General features: G+C 36.3%; 1 protein-coding gene across 4 annotated transcripts in view; it reads left to right on the top strand.

Moving 5' to 3' along the window:
- The window catches only part of ATM (ATM serine/threonine kinase), a 175,671-nt gene that overhangs the window by 146,481 nt on the left and 12,965 nt on the right, over positions 1 to 16,225 (top strand). For all 4 annotated transcript variants that reach the window (XM_037047706.1, XM_037047705.1, XM_037047708.1 and 1 more), the window contains 7 exons: positions 545 to 627; positions 1,972 to 2,112; positions 3,788 to 3,904; positions 8,249 to 8,398; positions 10,211 to 10,376; positions 11,435 to 11,521; positions 14,205 to 14,319. In XM_037047706.1, coding sequence (XP_036903601.1) covers positions 545 to 627; positions 1,972 to 2,112; positions 3,788 to 3,904; positions 8,249 to 8,398; positions 10,211 to 10,376; positions 11,435 to 11,521; positions 14,205 to 14,319 — 859 coding nt within the window. The remainder of the gene's footprint in view (positions 1 to 544; positions 628 to 1,971; positions 2,113 to 3,787; positions 3,905 to 8,248; positions 8,399 to 10,210; positions 10,377 to 11,434; positions 11,522 to 14,204; positions 14,320 to 16,225) is intronic.

Raw genomic sequence — 16,225 nt, 5'->3', positions numbered from 1 at the left:
ATAAGTTGCTGTAATTTTTGGTTATATGCATTCTCTTATAAGTATCTTCCTCCCCATACTTTCTTTAATAATGATACTCCTTTTTCTGTTCAGAATCATAGCTTCACATTTAAATTCTTAATACTTTGAAATAAGAATGAGACTTCTCATTGTGTTCCTCTTAGCAAACAAAAAATATTGTCATGCCCTTTAGTCAGTTTTAATAGTAATATGGCCAGAGTATACTATGTAATTATCTTATGTAATTTCTTTTAAAAAGCATATAATTATCTTAAGGTGCTCACTCTACCCCCTCAGATGTAATGTGGTCTAATAACCAATGCCAGGTAACCTGCAAACACATTGTAAGCCGTGTTGCCCATTGCATGCTCCGACCCTGTGCTGCACCGTGTCCCGAGCCTCTGGGTCTCCATTTCTAAATCGGGCCCAAACCATGGGTCAGCCACAGTTTGGGTCTGTGGCATCTCCTCCTGAACGGTGCTTTACCTTCAGTGGTATTCCTCAATTTTTGGTTGTCACTAAAACCTCTTTATTTTAAATACAGAAGGCATAAAAATTCCAGCAGACCAGCCAATTACTAAACTTAAGAATTTAGAAGATGTTGTTGTTCCTACTGTGGAAATTAAGGTAATTTACTATGAACTCTTTCAATATCTTTATTTATTTATATATATTTTTTATCTTTTATTTTTAAGATTTTATTTATTTATTTTTGGACAGAGGGGAAGGGAGGGAGAAAGAGAAGGAGAGAAATATCAGTGTATGATTGCCTTTCTCAAGCCCCCAACTGCAGACTTGGCTCATAGCCCAGGCATGTGCCTTGACTGGGAATTGAACCAGCAACCCTGTGGTTCATAGGCCGGCACTCAATTCACTAAGCCATACCAGCCAGGACTGTTTGGATATTTTTAGTAAACTTAAATTGCCTTTTTTGGTAGGTCAAAATTGGTTAAATATTGGCAGTTTTATTTGTTTCATTCTATAGGGTGTTTTTGTTTGTTTGGTTGGGTTTTTTTTTTCACTATTAGATTCCCTTTGCTTGAGCCTCAAACTACTTAAAGGCCTCTCCTGCTTTCCTTTCTTTTGCTTTCAGTTTTTTGACTCCATCTTTCTTATGAAGAAAGTCTGTAGACTATTGTCTTCACTGTCCAGAAGAAGGAAAGAGTCCATGTGCTTATGCCAACATTAATTTTCAGCTTGGCAAGAAAGTTCCTAATTGTGTTACTAGTTTTAAAAATTCCGTGTGCATTAGAGTATACTGACTGTGATGTATACAGTATTAAGCAGTGCAGTATGTACTGCAGTATAAAATTGTAATGTGCACAGTACTTTAACTATATCGTAATGATCTTTTATTGCTACAAGTACCCTTGGTTAAGAATATATGTAATGATAAAGGCTATAGTTTAGAAAATGATATTTTAAGTACATTATAAATCTCCTTTGAGTTTGCAGTTTAGGGTTAGTACATGTAGTTATTTGATTTGAAGTATTAAATGGATTAACTAATATCTTTCCAGCTATTATTTCATCAGTACTATTTAGCTGAGTATTTCCTGAAAATGCCATAATTAGTGGTTACAACTTAGAAAACACTTTTCTAAAATTACCTTATTATGTTTTTGTTAGGAGTTTACTATTTCTCAGGTGACTTAACATATACAAGTGAGTGTTCAGACATGAGCACTGGTTTTTTAATAGTTTCTCAGTGACACTACTCTAAGTTTGTATACCCAACTTTTATTGAGAGAGATTTAGAAAGGTAGTAATATCTGTGTCGCTCTTTAAAACCTCTTCAATGTCAGTTATTTTCTGTCATTTAACAGAAAGTTAAAGTTGTAGCTCCAGTTCTTAACCAACAGCACATTGTCATTTATTCCTGTTTAATATTAAAATTATTAATCACAGTTCATTTTTATATAGATGCAAATAGTGTATCTGACCTATTATCATATTTATATTTTTTATTAGGTGGACCCCACAGGAGTATATGGAAATATGGTGACTATACAGTCATTTAAAGCAGAATTTCATTTAGCCGGAGGCATAAACTTACCAAAAATAATTGACTGTGTGGGCTCTGATGGCAAGGAAAGGAGACAGCTTGTCAAGGTGAGACTTTCCTTCTATGATGTAGTTCTTTAAAAGTTCATGAAAAATGTCAAAGAAAAACTGATTTTTTTCTTCCTGCTTTATTTGTGTCTTTATTTTTATTCTGAAAAATTATAGGTAAGGAAAATTTACAGAATAGAAATACATTATTTTCTAGAAGCAGAATGCTTTTCCCCATTTTTTTGTGTTGTCTCTGAAAGATTATATTATAACAACAATTCATTGAAATAGAAGTGTTACTAGAGAAACCCTGGTTCTTCTTACCAATGCAGTAAAAAATTACATGTCAGTGAACCTGTTAGCGTGCAAGGAAAGTTTATTAGTGAATGGAAGAGTAAAAGCACAGGTGGCTAGAGCAAGGATGGCCAGAGGCCAGGTGGTTCAAAAGGGGTGACTAGGGGCCCCCCAGGCCAGAGGCTGAGTGTCCAGAGGCCCCCAGTGTGGCAAGAGAGTCACAAGCTAAGAGAAGTGAGCGAGTCCTTTGTTCTGAGCACTTACATAGTTGGTGGAGTGCAGGCGAGGGAGTTACATACTGGTTGACATGGAGTAAAGGTGGTGCCCACTTTCCTGGGGAGACATGACTACCCAAACATAGGTATGGGTGGGGGTCTGTTAGCCTGAATCCTTATCTTGCTTTAGACTCTATTTGCTCATTTGGTACTTGACAGGAGGCAGGCAGTTAACCAAAGTTGTTTATGGGCTTTTTCTTTGGGCACTGTGGACTCTCTCCTCTTCTCCTTTTTGGGTCTTGGGATAAGTACACCATCTCAAGGTTTTCCTTTTCCCAGCTAGTGGGGATGATACACAGGGACTTTCAAGGGCCAACCCTGCCCCGCCCCTGACTCCCCACACTATTATAGTTTACTTAATGTTTTTCAGAATGCCTGACAGCCTTAATTAACCAGGCTCAGGACTACTGGGTCACAGATGAGACTTTCCTCCTTTGCTTTTAGACTCCTATATTAAGTTCTTTGTCGAATCGCAATGGTGAGGATCCTGCCTTCCTTTCTCCCTTGGCTGCTCAGTTCTAGCTGCTACCTAAATGTTAGAAGGCGTTCTCTGGCAACCAGGATGCTATGGTCCCTATCCAGCGTCAGCAGAGCAGTCTGTTTTCCTCTATGCTATCTCCTGCAACAAAAGAATACTTTTTAATATATACAGACATGATGAGGTTAATAATCAGCTTATTTGGTATAGAAAAGATATTTTGGGGGTTGTTATTTATTTTCTTAAATAGTTCAAGTTGAAGTTCCTTGCTTCAGTATTCTGAGTCCAGCACTATGCTGAGTACTATCAAATGTACCAGAAAGGAACAGACAGCATTTGCTTTGCTCAAAAGCTCCCTGGGCCTTCCTGAGGAGTAGTGGGGAAATAACTGTGTTGTCCCACCCAAGTATTTTGCAGCCTGCCCTCAGGTGGAGGAGTTCCAGTTAGTCTAATTACAAAAGCAGCTAGGGGGAACTTCCTTCTGAGTTGCTCTGCCTACCCAGTGTGTTACACCTTATTCTGAATGAAGGAATCACCTTAGGTTTTAAATCTTTAAGACTGTTAAGAGAGGCACTGGTGCTCAGATTGATTTCTGATTGCTCTTTGCTGTCCTCACATAACCTTTGGTATGGTTTTATAATAAGAAAATGAACTATGCTTAGTTATTCATGTTTTGATTTCCCTGAAGGGCCGAGATGACTTGAGACAAGATGCTGTCATGCAGCAGGTCTTCCAGATGTGTAACACGCTGCTGCAGAGAAACACTGAGACCAGGAAGAGGAAATTGACCATCTGCACATACAAGGTCACTAGTTTATACTTATGCTGCTTCAACAAGAGCATAAGAATGATGCCATTATTCAGACCAGGGGGTCAGCAAGTGTCTTCTATGAAGGACAAGATATTAAACATTTAAAACCTTATGGGCCACAAAAGGTCTCTGTCACATATTCTTTTTATTTTCTTCAGACCCCTTTCAATCTGAAACCCCATTCTTAGCTCACAGGCTATAGAAGACAGTCTGCGTCTGGGTTTGGTCTAATGACCATAGATTGGCAACCTCTGATTTAGTCTCACAGTTTGTTGTTTGTTTCTTCTTTTTTTTAAAAGAACTCATTAATGCAGTTAGATGTTTCTTGTAATCAACAAAAGTATTTTTTCTTTATCTTTAACCATTGGGCTTATTTAGGGTATGAAAAGTGGTAGTAAGAAAAATATACTGAGTTAATGAAGACTATAGCACATAAAATAGACTTTTAAATTTGTTAATTTTGACTAGGTAATAAGTTTGCCTATGTCAAAAATCCAACAGTTGATAAAGGTATGAAAAGAGAAGTCTTCTCTCACCTTTAATCCTGTCAACTTCATCCACCCTACCCCTTTCTTATCCTTGTAAGTACGATTTTAATTTGTTTCCAGGGTATGCAAATAGAATATATGAATATATTTCAGTATTCCCCATTTCTTAGAGAAAAGACAGCATACATATCTTGTTTTTAATTTAACAGTATATTATAGAGGTTTTTCTCATTTTTTAAGAGCTGTAGTTTGTGTATTACGTGGTTCTTATAAAAGCCCTTATTGTATAAAGTGGGCATTTGTGCCATTAGTAGTCTTTTGCTATGGGAAACAATGCTATGCTGCAGTGAATGACATAGAACATATAATTTTTCATGTGTACATGCAGGTCAGTTTGTGGGATACATTTCCAAAAGTTGCATTCATGGGTCAGATGAGAGGTTCGCCTGATGCCAGGTGGCACCTGGGGAGGCCAGGGGAGGCGTCAGCCCAGTCCAGGTTCTTGTCACAGAACAAGAAGGAATTTGGGAGCATGACAAAACACAGTAAATTTATTAAAGCTACAGAATGCATTCTGAAAGTGACAGTGGGCGACCTCAGAGAGTGAGACTTGCTGATGGGGTCTGGGTGGAAGGTTTTTATTAAACGTTGTCGAGGATTGTCCTTGGCTTCTGAAGCTGGTAGGGTCACTGCCAACTCAGGCCAACCTTGTCTCTCCTCTCCAGATTCTGATTTCTTTTGAGTCCTCTCAGTTACAGGAAGTTCGGAAGCACGGGAGCAGGTGGTTAGTGAAAGTCACATCCAGGATGTTCCAGCCAAGCCAGAAAGGGGAGGTGGAGAGCTTGAGGCCTTTGTTTCCTTTTCTTTCCTGCCTCACACCTATAATTGGGACATACTGTCCGATTACCCATGATGGCGGGGTGTGCCAGTTTGCACTTCCTCCAGTAGTTTGCCTGAGAGGACAGTTCTCAAGTCACATTATTCTATTAGTTAGTAATCTTTGGCTTCTACATTGAATGCTTATTTAAATGTTTACATTTTGAATAACAGTAAACCCTCATTTTGAAAAGTCTGTTTTTCATAGGTGTGTCCTTTTAAGTTTTATTGCTGTATCTCATACTTGCCCTTTATTCTATTACTTCTGTAACAAGGCTTATTTGTTTATTCATTGTTCATGTTTCTGTGAAGATAAAAGCAAATTAAGGAAATACGTGAATAATCACTGTGCAGTACAGAAGCAGCCTTTTAGAGACATTTATACTCTGCTTAACCAAGAAGTATCTTAACCATTAACTAAGACTAGTTTAAGTATATAATTGAAAAAAGTTCCTCTCACAATAATAAAAAGTATTGACCACATGAAAAGAATTATAAAAATACAGTAAGAAAGAGTAAAGGAAAAGTAAGATAAGAAAATGGTACCATGTCTTAAATGAGAAGACACTGAAAAATGTCAGCACATCAAATTAATGCATGGACAGGGAAATCCCAATGAAATTTTTTATTACTTGGAAAAATGATTTAGAAATTTATCTTGAGGGCCTGGCCAGGTAGCTCAGTTGGCTAGAGTGTTGTCCCTGCATACCAAGGTTGTGGGTTGGTTCCCCAGTCAGACCACATAGAAGAATGAACCAGTGAATGCATAAGTAAGTGGAACAACAAATTGATGCTTCTCTTTTCTTTCTCTCCCCCAACTCAACCCTTCCTACATCCCTTCCTCTCTCTCAAATCAATAAATAAAAAATTTGTTAAAGTTTTTCTTGAAAACTATATTGGTGAGAATGACTAAGCTGCCTTTGATTAAAAGTAATAGATGAGCATAGACTTTATCCAGTTATACTTAGGTAAGTGATGAAGCTTTAGTAATGATGATGGTATGTATGGTTTGTGGCATAAGAATAGGCAGGTTAAAAAGACAGAATAGTCTTAGAATAGATGTGTATGCATATATACATTTATAAGAAATCAGTATATAACTATGGCTTTAAAAAACTCTTCAATAAGTCTAAAATGCTGTTATCACTGAGTGTGATGGGATTATGGGTAGTATCTGTTTATTTTGTTTTTTTTTTTACATTTTAGATTTTTCACAAAGCACCTTTTAAAAATAATTATTTTATCTTTATTGTATTTTTTGGTAAATCACCTTATTTTTAATTGTAAAAAATATTGTTAAACTGAAAACCCCAAGTAGGAAAATGAGGAAAGGTTAGATATGCTCTCCAAAATTCTGATTGAGTCAGGCTATTATAATGAAAGCAGCGCTTAACTTTGAAACAACTTATTTTTTAGTTGGGTGGGGTAGAGGCAGGGAAACATGTTATTCAAAAGCACCTTTTCTCTTAGACTTCAAAATTTATGAGAAATTTGTTGCATAGAATTTTTTAAGTATATTAACTAATATAATTGATGCTTTCCATTAGTAGTTTAAAAAAAACTTGTTAGCCCTCAATCAATGCTAAACAGAAGTTAACTTTAGCCCTTCACAGCTCAACATTACTCAATAAAATCTTAAGGCTTGATATTAAAGAAAAAGTTAAAATTAGCAGTCATCATAATCACTTGGAAGGTTGTTAAAACATAGATTGCTAAGCCTCATTTTCAGAATTTCTAATTCTTGGGCAGAGCCTGAGAATATGCATTTTTATCAAGGTACCAAGTGATACTGATGCAGCTGTGGTTCAGGGACCACCCTTTGAGACCACCCTGCCAGTCTTGTTACTTTACTATCTATTGATCTAGTTTAATTGTAGGACAAAATTGATGAGCTATTAGTGATCTGCTGTCTGGCATATATTTTAATGGTTGCTGAGAAGTTTTCAGAGGGCAGATATTTTGTAATGTGCATGAAAGGAAAGTTTAATGTGTGCCAGGCTTTTAGGTAGCAAAGGTGATGACTGAAGAATTGGGTCACAATGGGTTGCACAAAGTATGGGCTATAGGAGTATGTCTTGATTTTCTCAGAAAGCAGCTAAGGTTTCCAAGCAGATTTCGTTGCTGAAAAGCATGGAAGAGAAAAGGCCTTTACCTAAAATATTTTATACATTTATTTTTAAATTTAATTATAGTTGATATACAATCTTATATTGGTAATATTGGATTCGGGTATACAAAAAAACCACACGAACATGATAAGAATCATCTAGCTGAAGCATCTAGCGTGCCATCTTGGGGAGGAGCATGTGGTGAGTGAGGAGTCCAGAGGGAGATTCTTCTCCCAGCAAATATGAGAAAACCTTAGATTTGGTAAAGCTATTTAGTGGGTGAAAGAGCATTTGTTTATATCATTTTCTATACTTCATGTTTGTTTATAACATGTCACAGTTTATAGTCTTCCCAGTAAAATTGCTCATTTTATGTTTAGGAATACATTTCCCTTTGGTAAAGGTAATAAGACTATAAAACAACAATACATATACCTGCAGTTATTAAGGTATGCTAAAACTGAGACTATATTCAATATTTTCCAAAGGGAAATTCTTTAAATTTGTTTGATATTAAAGTATTAGGAAAGCAGGGTAAATCCTCTTCCAAATGGAACAAAATAAGTATGGCTCAGTCACAGGTGATGAAGGGTGTCATCAACAGTATTAACTTCTCAAGGGAGTCATGAAGACTAACAGGTGAGCAGAGTCTCAGAAGTCTAAGCAGCAGACTACAAAATCTTATTTTTTTAATATAAGCATATTTTTATAGCTTTCCTCCAAAGAGTTTTGTCTCCCTCCTATGGACAGAAAAATAGTAATGCAACTTTGGAAAAATGCTTCACAATGACTTTGATAGTTGAATGATTGTCACATGCTATTTAATGCCCTTCCATAATCGAAAGATATTTAATCCATAACTTCAGGTGGTTCCCCTTTCTCAGCGAAGTGGTGTTCTTGAATGGTGCACAGGAACTGTCCCCATTGGTGAATTTCTTGTTAACAATGACAATGGTGCTCATAAAAGATACAGGCCAAAGGATTTCAGTGCCTATCAATGCCAGAAGAAAATGATGGTAAGTGACACTCAAAAGTATGAGTTATTTCAAGATTGTTTAATAGTTTATTAAAGCTGATAGTTATCAAATATTGTAGAATGCAAAAACTTTTCATTTCAGCAGGCAACTGTTAATCATACTAAGAAAGGAAGCTCACCAGAATGAAAGGGTGAGTGAGTAAAAAAGGAAGGTTTTTAAACTATAATGTCAACCCTTGTCTGATGAGAAATTTAACATTTGTCAGTGTATGCTAATTTGCTTCCAGTTTGGGGTATGCTGATTCTTAAACAAGACACAAAAATTTTTTTAAGCATTATGAAATAATTTTTACATGAAATTAATGTAGAGAGCTTCTAAGACATTTGCCACATTACACTGACCATTTGGTCTTACATTCACTCAGTCATCAACATTTATTGAATGCCTTTTCTATACCAGGTGAGATTTCACAGATGTGAAATTTCAGAGATGTTGTGACTAATCATCATTATACTTATCCCCTTGAAAGATGAGAAGAAATTCAGAGAATTTCACTTATCCAAGGTCAATTAGGTAATACATGGTGGAACAAGGATTTGAACTTTGTCTCTCCAACTCTAAAATTATTTACTTTTCATTTTATTGTACAGGGTATGGAGGAAGAAGTGGTTAGTTCTTCCTGGGACAGGGGAAATGGAGAGAATCAGATTCAAACACAGTTGGTGTTTGAGCCAAGTTTCATCAATGAATTTGTTTTTCAAGGAGGAGATACAACAAACAAAAAAGGAGACATGAATATGCAGTTAAAGACAGCATAGGCTTAGTCTTTGAAAAGGAGCAGATAAGAGATTGGAGCAGTGGTTATTAGTAAAAAAATGGAGAATCGCTTTATGATATGCTAAGAAGTTTGCACTTTACCATGTAAGCAATAGAGAATCTTGAGAATATTAATACCAGAATTGCATCTTAGAACGATAACTCTGACAGCACTGTGGTTTGTGTTTTTGAAAAAGCCGACTAGAGTCATGAGACAGCAGATTATAACTAAGACTCATAACAGTAGGAATGGGAATGGGGGTACATATGAGAAATATTAACTCATCAGAACTGATAGGATTTAGTTGTTGATTAGAAGTGCGGTTGGTGAAAGAGTGATCAGTGGCATGCAGTTTTCTGGTTGGGGTGATGAGGTGAATGGAGAGACTATTTACTGTGTCAAAAAATAAAGTGGCTAAGCTTTGCCAGAGTTGAGAAGGTAGATTAGTTTGGATCTGGAAGTGATTGATGTAAGTGAAGATGTTGAGTGGGCAGTTGAAGAAGTACTTCAAGCTGGAGCTTAATAAGGATGACTGGGCCAAAGGTAGAGATTTGGCAGTACTTAGGTGGGAGTTGAGCCCATTGAAGTTGATAAGCTTTGCTTCAGGCAAGTATTACGCTGTAGAATGAGAAGGTGTTAAACAGATTTGAGATGTTTTCCATCCATTAGGGATTCTTTCATTCTTCCTCCTTTTTGGTTTTCTATCCCACAGCTAGTGCTGTGATGCCACCTAAGACTATCTGAAGCTTCCTTTGTCATTTTTGTGTTGACTTTCATGTAGATTACAGGATCATGCCAGTTAGAGTTTACTTGAGTCAAAAATGGTCACTGTTGATGTGACTCCTTCCACTAATATTAACATGAAAACCTGAAAGGGATTAGAATTGTTATTAATTGCTTCCCTGACCAGACCATTAGTAGAGAGATCTTTTTTGCCTCTGTGTATTATACTATTTTCCATATAGATACTCTTAGTAGGTTTAAATTAGATGAATACAATACTGAGAAAATATTTTATATTTATCTATTTAAAGGATGTGCAAAAGAAGTCTTATGAAGAGAAATATAAAACCTTCATGGATATTTGTCAGAATTTCCAACCAGTTTTTCGTTACTTCTGCATGGAAAAATTCTTGGATCCAGCTGTTTGGTTTGAGAAACGATTGGCCTATACTCGCAGTGTGGCTACTTCTTCTATTGGTAATCTTATATATCTCAGTAGACTCAGCACTTCCTACATTCTTAGTTGCAGGGGATGGTAGTGTTAATGGTGGTTATCAACCAAACTGCCTTCATCATTAGATTATTAGATTATTGAGTGTCTTCTTCATCCTGATTTTTAGCTTCTAATTGTAGCTCTTCTTAGCTTCTGCTTGAGAAAATTCTAGAGTATGAAAAATAACAGGAACCTCAAAGATCTTTCAATCTGCTGATTTTTAACTAAAAGACAACTTCCTCCATCACTTTAGGTACCATACCCCAGTATGGCAGGGCATGTGTGTTTTTGGAAAAATTGTAGGTAATTATGAAATCTTCTTCTTTTCTACATTCAGAATCATTAACCTGATTCAACTAATTTAGTTTATAAACAAGAAAATAAGGCCCAGTTAATGACAGCTAGCCAGGCACTTGAACATCCTGACACCCTATGTGGTGTCTTTTCTGTACCACTGCCTAGGTCTTTCCTTGGGTTAAAAGGATTTCAAGGCATATCATAGTCAGTCTTAAAAATAGAAATGCATTTTTATGGTATATACCTGATAAAATGAATTAATGATTAATTTGTGTTAGATATAATGGAGTAAAAGAAAGTTTCACTAAAGAATGAAGAATTTATTCATAGTTTACTTGGTAAATAGTTGAATGCATGCAGTGTACTTGCTTTGGCTCTGGTAAATAATGGTTTCAACTTCACCGACACCAATTTCAAAGTACTAATGTTTTTAAATATTTGCTTTATTATTAGTAAACAGAAAACTTTTTAGCAGATCATCTAGGATTTTTAAAATGCAATATAAACAAAAATAGCTAGTGAGATATGACTTAAATTCAAAATGTCCAGTTACATACATGATTTCCTTTAGGTAAGTTAAAAAGCCTAAACTACTTAAAAATTATATACAAATATTTCAAAATATTTCAAAATATTTTGAAAATTATATTTCAAATATTCAGTGGTAATATTTGAAATAATGGCTAGATATCTTATTAAAAATAAATGATATCAATGATTTGGGGGGTTGTTTTTTTTTCCCCAGTTGGTTACATACTTGGACTTGGTGATAGACACGTACAGAATATCTTGATCAATGAACAATCAGCAGAACTTGTACATATAGATTTAGGTAAGTAATAAAAGATGTATTTTCATTTTGTTTAATAAATATTTAGTCCTCAAGAAGTATTATTTTTCAACCAAAATATTACAAGTATGAGGGAGCTAAAGAAATGAAGACAGTAAACATAAAGGCATAAACACAGTGATGCTGGAGTGAGTAGCTAACTACCCAGAAAAATGAGTGAGGCTTATTAGATGATGTGGCAGTTAAGCCAGGTCTCAGACAAAGAAAGGAAGGAGAATCCAGGCAGAAGATAGAGCAGATGTGAAAGGAGGAATAATGAAGATGCAGGAGGCTATAGGTATCAGGAGACATTCAGTGTGCCCTGCAGAGTAAAGGGTGCATGTAATTGAGTAGCTTGATTGATAGATTGCTTCTAGGCTGTAAAAATCCAGGTTAAGAAGTTTCAACTTTAATCTGTTAAATTATAGGAAGTAAATGAAAATATATTTAAGCAGGATATAATTACGTCTGATTATTGGGAAAATAACTGGGAGCAGTATTGGCAACAGGAGACAAGTTAGTGAGTATTATAATAGTTTAGACAAGAGAAGACAAAAATTTGGGCTACATTTGTAAAGACCTGGGCATTGGATTTGGAGGACGTTTTTGTAGTAACCTGCACCAGTGAAATTAGATGTGGAAACAGTGGGAGACGGGACTCCAGGATAACTGAAGTTTCTAGTAAAGAATGCAATAGCTTTCGTAAAGAATGAGGAAGCAATGAGGTTAGTTTTGCACGTTGTTTTGAGGCATCAATGGGATTTCCAGATGGAGTTGGCAGTTTAATGAAGAGAAGAGCAAAGAAGTTGAGTGTGATAACATGTTCAGCAAATAGATTTCAGTTGTAAGTCATTGAGCTGAAGGACATTCTGATCTCATACATCAGCCTTGTTGAATAGAACTAATCATAGAATAGCAAGGAATGCCAGCATGAAAAGGCTGAATGAGAAGAAAAACTGAGGAATAACCAACAAGTCATGGAAACCAGGAGATGGGGGTATCTTGGAAACCAACGGAGGACAATTTTTTATCAAGGAAGAAGGGCTTAGCAATATCTGTTACAGAAAGGTCAAATAAAATGAATGCAGAAAACAGTCTTTTGTATTTAACAGTTAATGAATCTTAGAGGCTTAGGAAGTAACCTTTGTATAGAATGGATGAAGTGAAATTATGAAAAGGCAATGATTGAATGGAAGTTAAAGACATGTAGACTAAGAATGTGGAATTGTTCTGCAAGAAGTTTAGAAGGAAAGGGAAAGGTAGAAATTTGGTACAGAGATGAGACAGATACATGTTTGTTTTTATTGGTTTTGAGAGAGGTTTGTTTGCTTTTTTAATATGAGAGAGGCATGGACATGTTAGATATTAATAAGATAGGAAAGGTACAAAGATATTTAAAATAGCAAGGGAAATTATGAGGTACATGGGGGTAGAGTCATCTTTACATTGGAGGTATGTCAGCTTTTCCGTGGAGAAGAGGAAAGAGTGAGCACTAATAGAAAAGTCTAAAGCTAGAGAGAAAAGAATTTGAGGGGAATTATATTAACTATTCCATTTTTTCCTGAGAAATAGAAAGCATGTTGCCCTGGCCATGTAGCTCAATGGATTGAGCGCAGGCCTGCGAACCAGAGGATCGTGGTTTGATTCCCAGTCAGGGCGCATGCCTGGGTTGCAGGCCAGTTCCCAGCAGGGAATGCATGAGAGGCAACCATACATTGATGTTTCTCTCCCTCTCTCCTTCCCTTTCCCCCCTAAAAGATAAATAAATAAAATATTTTTTTAAAAAAGAAGTAAAGCATGCTGACTTCTAAGAACTGGAAGGATGGTAATCAGCCTTAAAATAACAATGAAATTCTACACCGGATACTGTGGAAATAAGACCAAGAATCATAAAACAGGATAAGTAAAAGACATGCTAAGCAGTTTAAGGGTCACTTTCCTAGGGTGATAATCCTAAATTAGAGCCAATAGTGTCATCAGACAGTTTCTTACAGCAATGCTGAACATCCCTGGAGTTCAAGTTTTAGTTGTGTGTGTGTGTGTGTGTGTGTGTGTGTGTGTGTTGAAATGGTAGGTATGGTCAGGCAAGGAGGTTTGAGGTACAGTGAGAGTAACCAACCTTGCAGACTATACTCTGAGCTGAGTATGAAGAGAGGATAATAAACTAGAAACCCCAATGAGTTTGAAGACTGTTTAATAAAATAAATTGCAGAAGAAGAGGTTTTGGTTTTTCTTCTTCTTGCAGAAGAAGAAGAATATAGAATTTAAGATTTCTAAGAAGATGTAGTTTTAAATTACAAATTCTACAGTGTAATGTACATAAGTGGGAAAATTGAATTCCATTAGAAAGAGATCAAGGGCTTTATAAATATAAATTAGTATATACATCCTCTGCATTTTAAATTCTACCTGTATCTACTTCATTTTTAAATATCACCCTTTAATCAAGATTTCTCTAATTACGTCAAGAAGTAGGTAATGTTTGTTTAATTTGAGGTGGACCTCCTAAACAGTGGTGGAGAAGAGGAGGTCAGGCAGAGCAGAAACAGAATAAACTACTGTGTGCTGTAGTTCTGAGGGGGTATAGGTGACAAATTATTTGGTGCCTCTACAACGTTCACCTGCCAGTAGAGAGGAAAGTCGGTCAACTATGGAACCTCCTAACCTCACTGTATTTTTCACTTAGGGGTTGCTTTTGAACAGGGTAAGATCCTTCCTACTCCTGAGACCGTTCCTTTTAGACTCACCAGAGATATTGTGGATGGGATGGGCATCACTGGTGTTGAAGGTGTCTTCAGAAGGTAAGTGATGTAAGGTAGGGTAGGGCAGGTGATTTTTGGTATCACAATTACTTGGATAATTGATTTCTGTAGATTATAGAATTCATCGCTAGGATTATATCTCAGTGCTTTGCCAGTACTAGGGAAAAGACCCTGGGTGAAAATCCTAACAGGTTCCCCTTCTTTCAGATCACCTGGGACCTCACTTAATATGAGAGTATATCCTATGTACTGTCCTTCCTAACCTCCTCTGTTCTAGCTAACTCTTTCATCCGACTGCTTGGAACTCCTGTTGGCGCTCGGAGGCATTCATTGTTGGGCAGATAGACTGCTCCGAAGGAGCTTATGGTCTCATTCCAGTGCCTGCTAAAAGAAATTGGCAATTCCCTATGTGCTTAACTTTTAATGAGGCAGTTTCTAGTCAAAGTAACCTAATAGTTACTGTATTTTTATTTAAGTGTAGTTGACATACTATATTTAATTAGTTTCAGGTGTACAAAATAGGGATTCAACATTTATATACCTTCTTTGGAAGTCTTAGGTTCATTTGATTACTATACAGGTGATCACCATGGTAAGTCTAGTAGCCATAGGTCACCATATAAAAGTATTACAATATGATTGACTATATTCCCTGTGCTGTATATTACATCCTTCTGACTTACTTTATAACTGGAAGTTTGTACCTCTTAATCCCTTTCAGCTTTTCACACATCCCCACCAACACCACTCGAGGGCAACCATCAGTCTCTTTTCTGTAACTATGACTGTTTTTATTTTGTTCTTTTGTTTTTGTTTATCATAGGGTATTAGTCTTTCCTTGTCTGACTTATTTCACTAGTATAATACCCTCTAGGTCTACTAACAGCTTTTGTTGCTATTGCTTGGGGAGACACATCAGAAGAAAATATTTCTAAGACTGAGGTCAAAGAGATTACTGCCTATGTTTTCTTCTAGGAATTCTGTGGGTTTGGGCTTTCCATTTAAGTCTTTTAATGCATTTTGAGTTTATATTTATATATGGTATGAGAGAGTGATTCAGTTATATTTTTTGCATTGTTGCAAATGGTAAGATTTTATTCTTTTTTCTTGCTGAGTATGTGTGTGTTATGCACATGTCTTTATTCATTCATCTATTGATGGACACCTAGGTTACTTCTGTATCTTGACTATAAGTGTCCAGAAGTGGAATTGCTGATTTGTATGGTAGCTCTATTTAAAATTATTTATTTATTTATTTATTTTTACTTTTTATTATTGACACTATTACAGGTATACTCATTCTTCCCCTCCCCCCTGCCTTTGCCCACCTCCTCCCAGCCCCTGCCTGCTCTTCCCTCTGGCCATCACCACACTGTGTTGTCTGTCTGTGAGTAATGTATATATGTTCTTTGGCTAATCCCTCCAGTTCTTTCATCCAGTTCCCCCTACTCCTTCCCCTCTGACAGCTGTCCGTCTATTCCGTGTATCAATGCCTCTGTTTCTATTTTGCCAGTTTACTTTGTTCATTAGATTCTACATATAAATGAAATTATATGGTATTTGTCTTTCTGTGACTGGATTATTTCACTTAGCATAATAATCTCCAGGTTCATCCATGCTGCCACAAAAGGTAACATTCCCTTCTTTTTACAGCCTCATAGTATTCCATTCTATAAATTCTATTTGCCACAGCTTTTATATCCACTCCTGTGCTAATGGGCACTTGGGTTGTTTCCAGATTTTGGCTGTTATAAATAACTCCGCTATGAACATAGAAGAATAGTGTTTTGAGATTCTTAGGATATATTCCCAGAATTGGGATTGCTGGGTCAAAGACAGTTCCATATTTAATTTTTTGAGGAATCTCCATACTGCTTTCCACAGTGCCTGCATTCCAAGAATGCATAGGGTTCCCTTGTTTCTCCACCAGCACTTGTTTGTTGAT

Source organism: Sturnira hondurensis, unplaced genomic scaffold (genome assembly GCF_014824575.4).
Source record: "Sturnira hondurensis isolate 20B ecotype Veracruz unplaced genomic scaffold, ASM1482457v3 Scaffold0006213, whole genome shotgun sequence".
Taxonomy (NCBI): Eukaryota; Metazoa; Chordata; class Mammalia; order Chiroptera; family Phyllostomidae; genus Sturnira; species Sturnira hondurensis.
The sequence above is the reverse complement of the archived record's forward strand: the minus strand, read 5'-3'. Positions and strand labels throughout refer to the sequence as shown.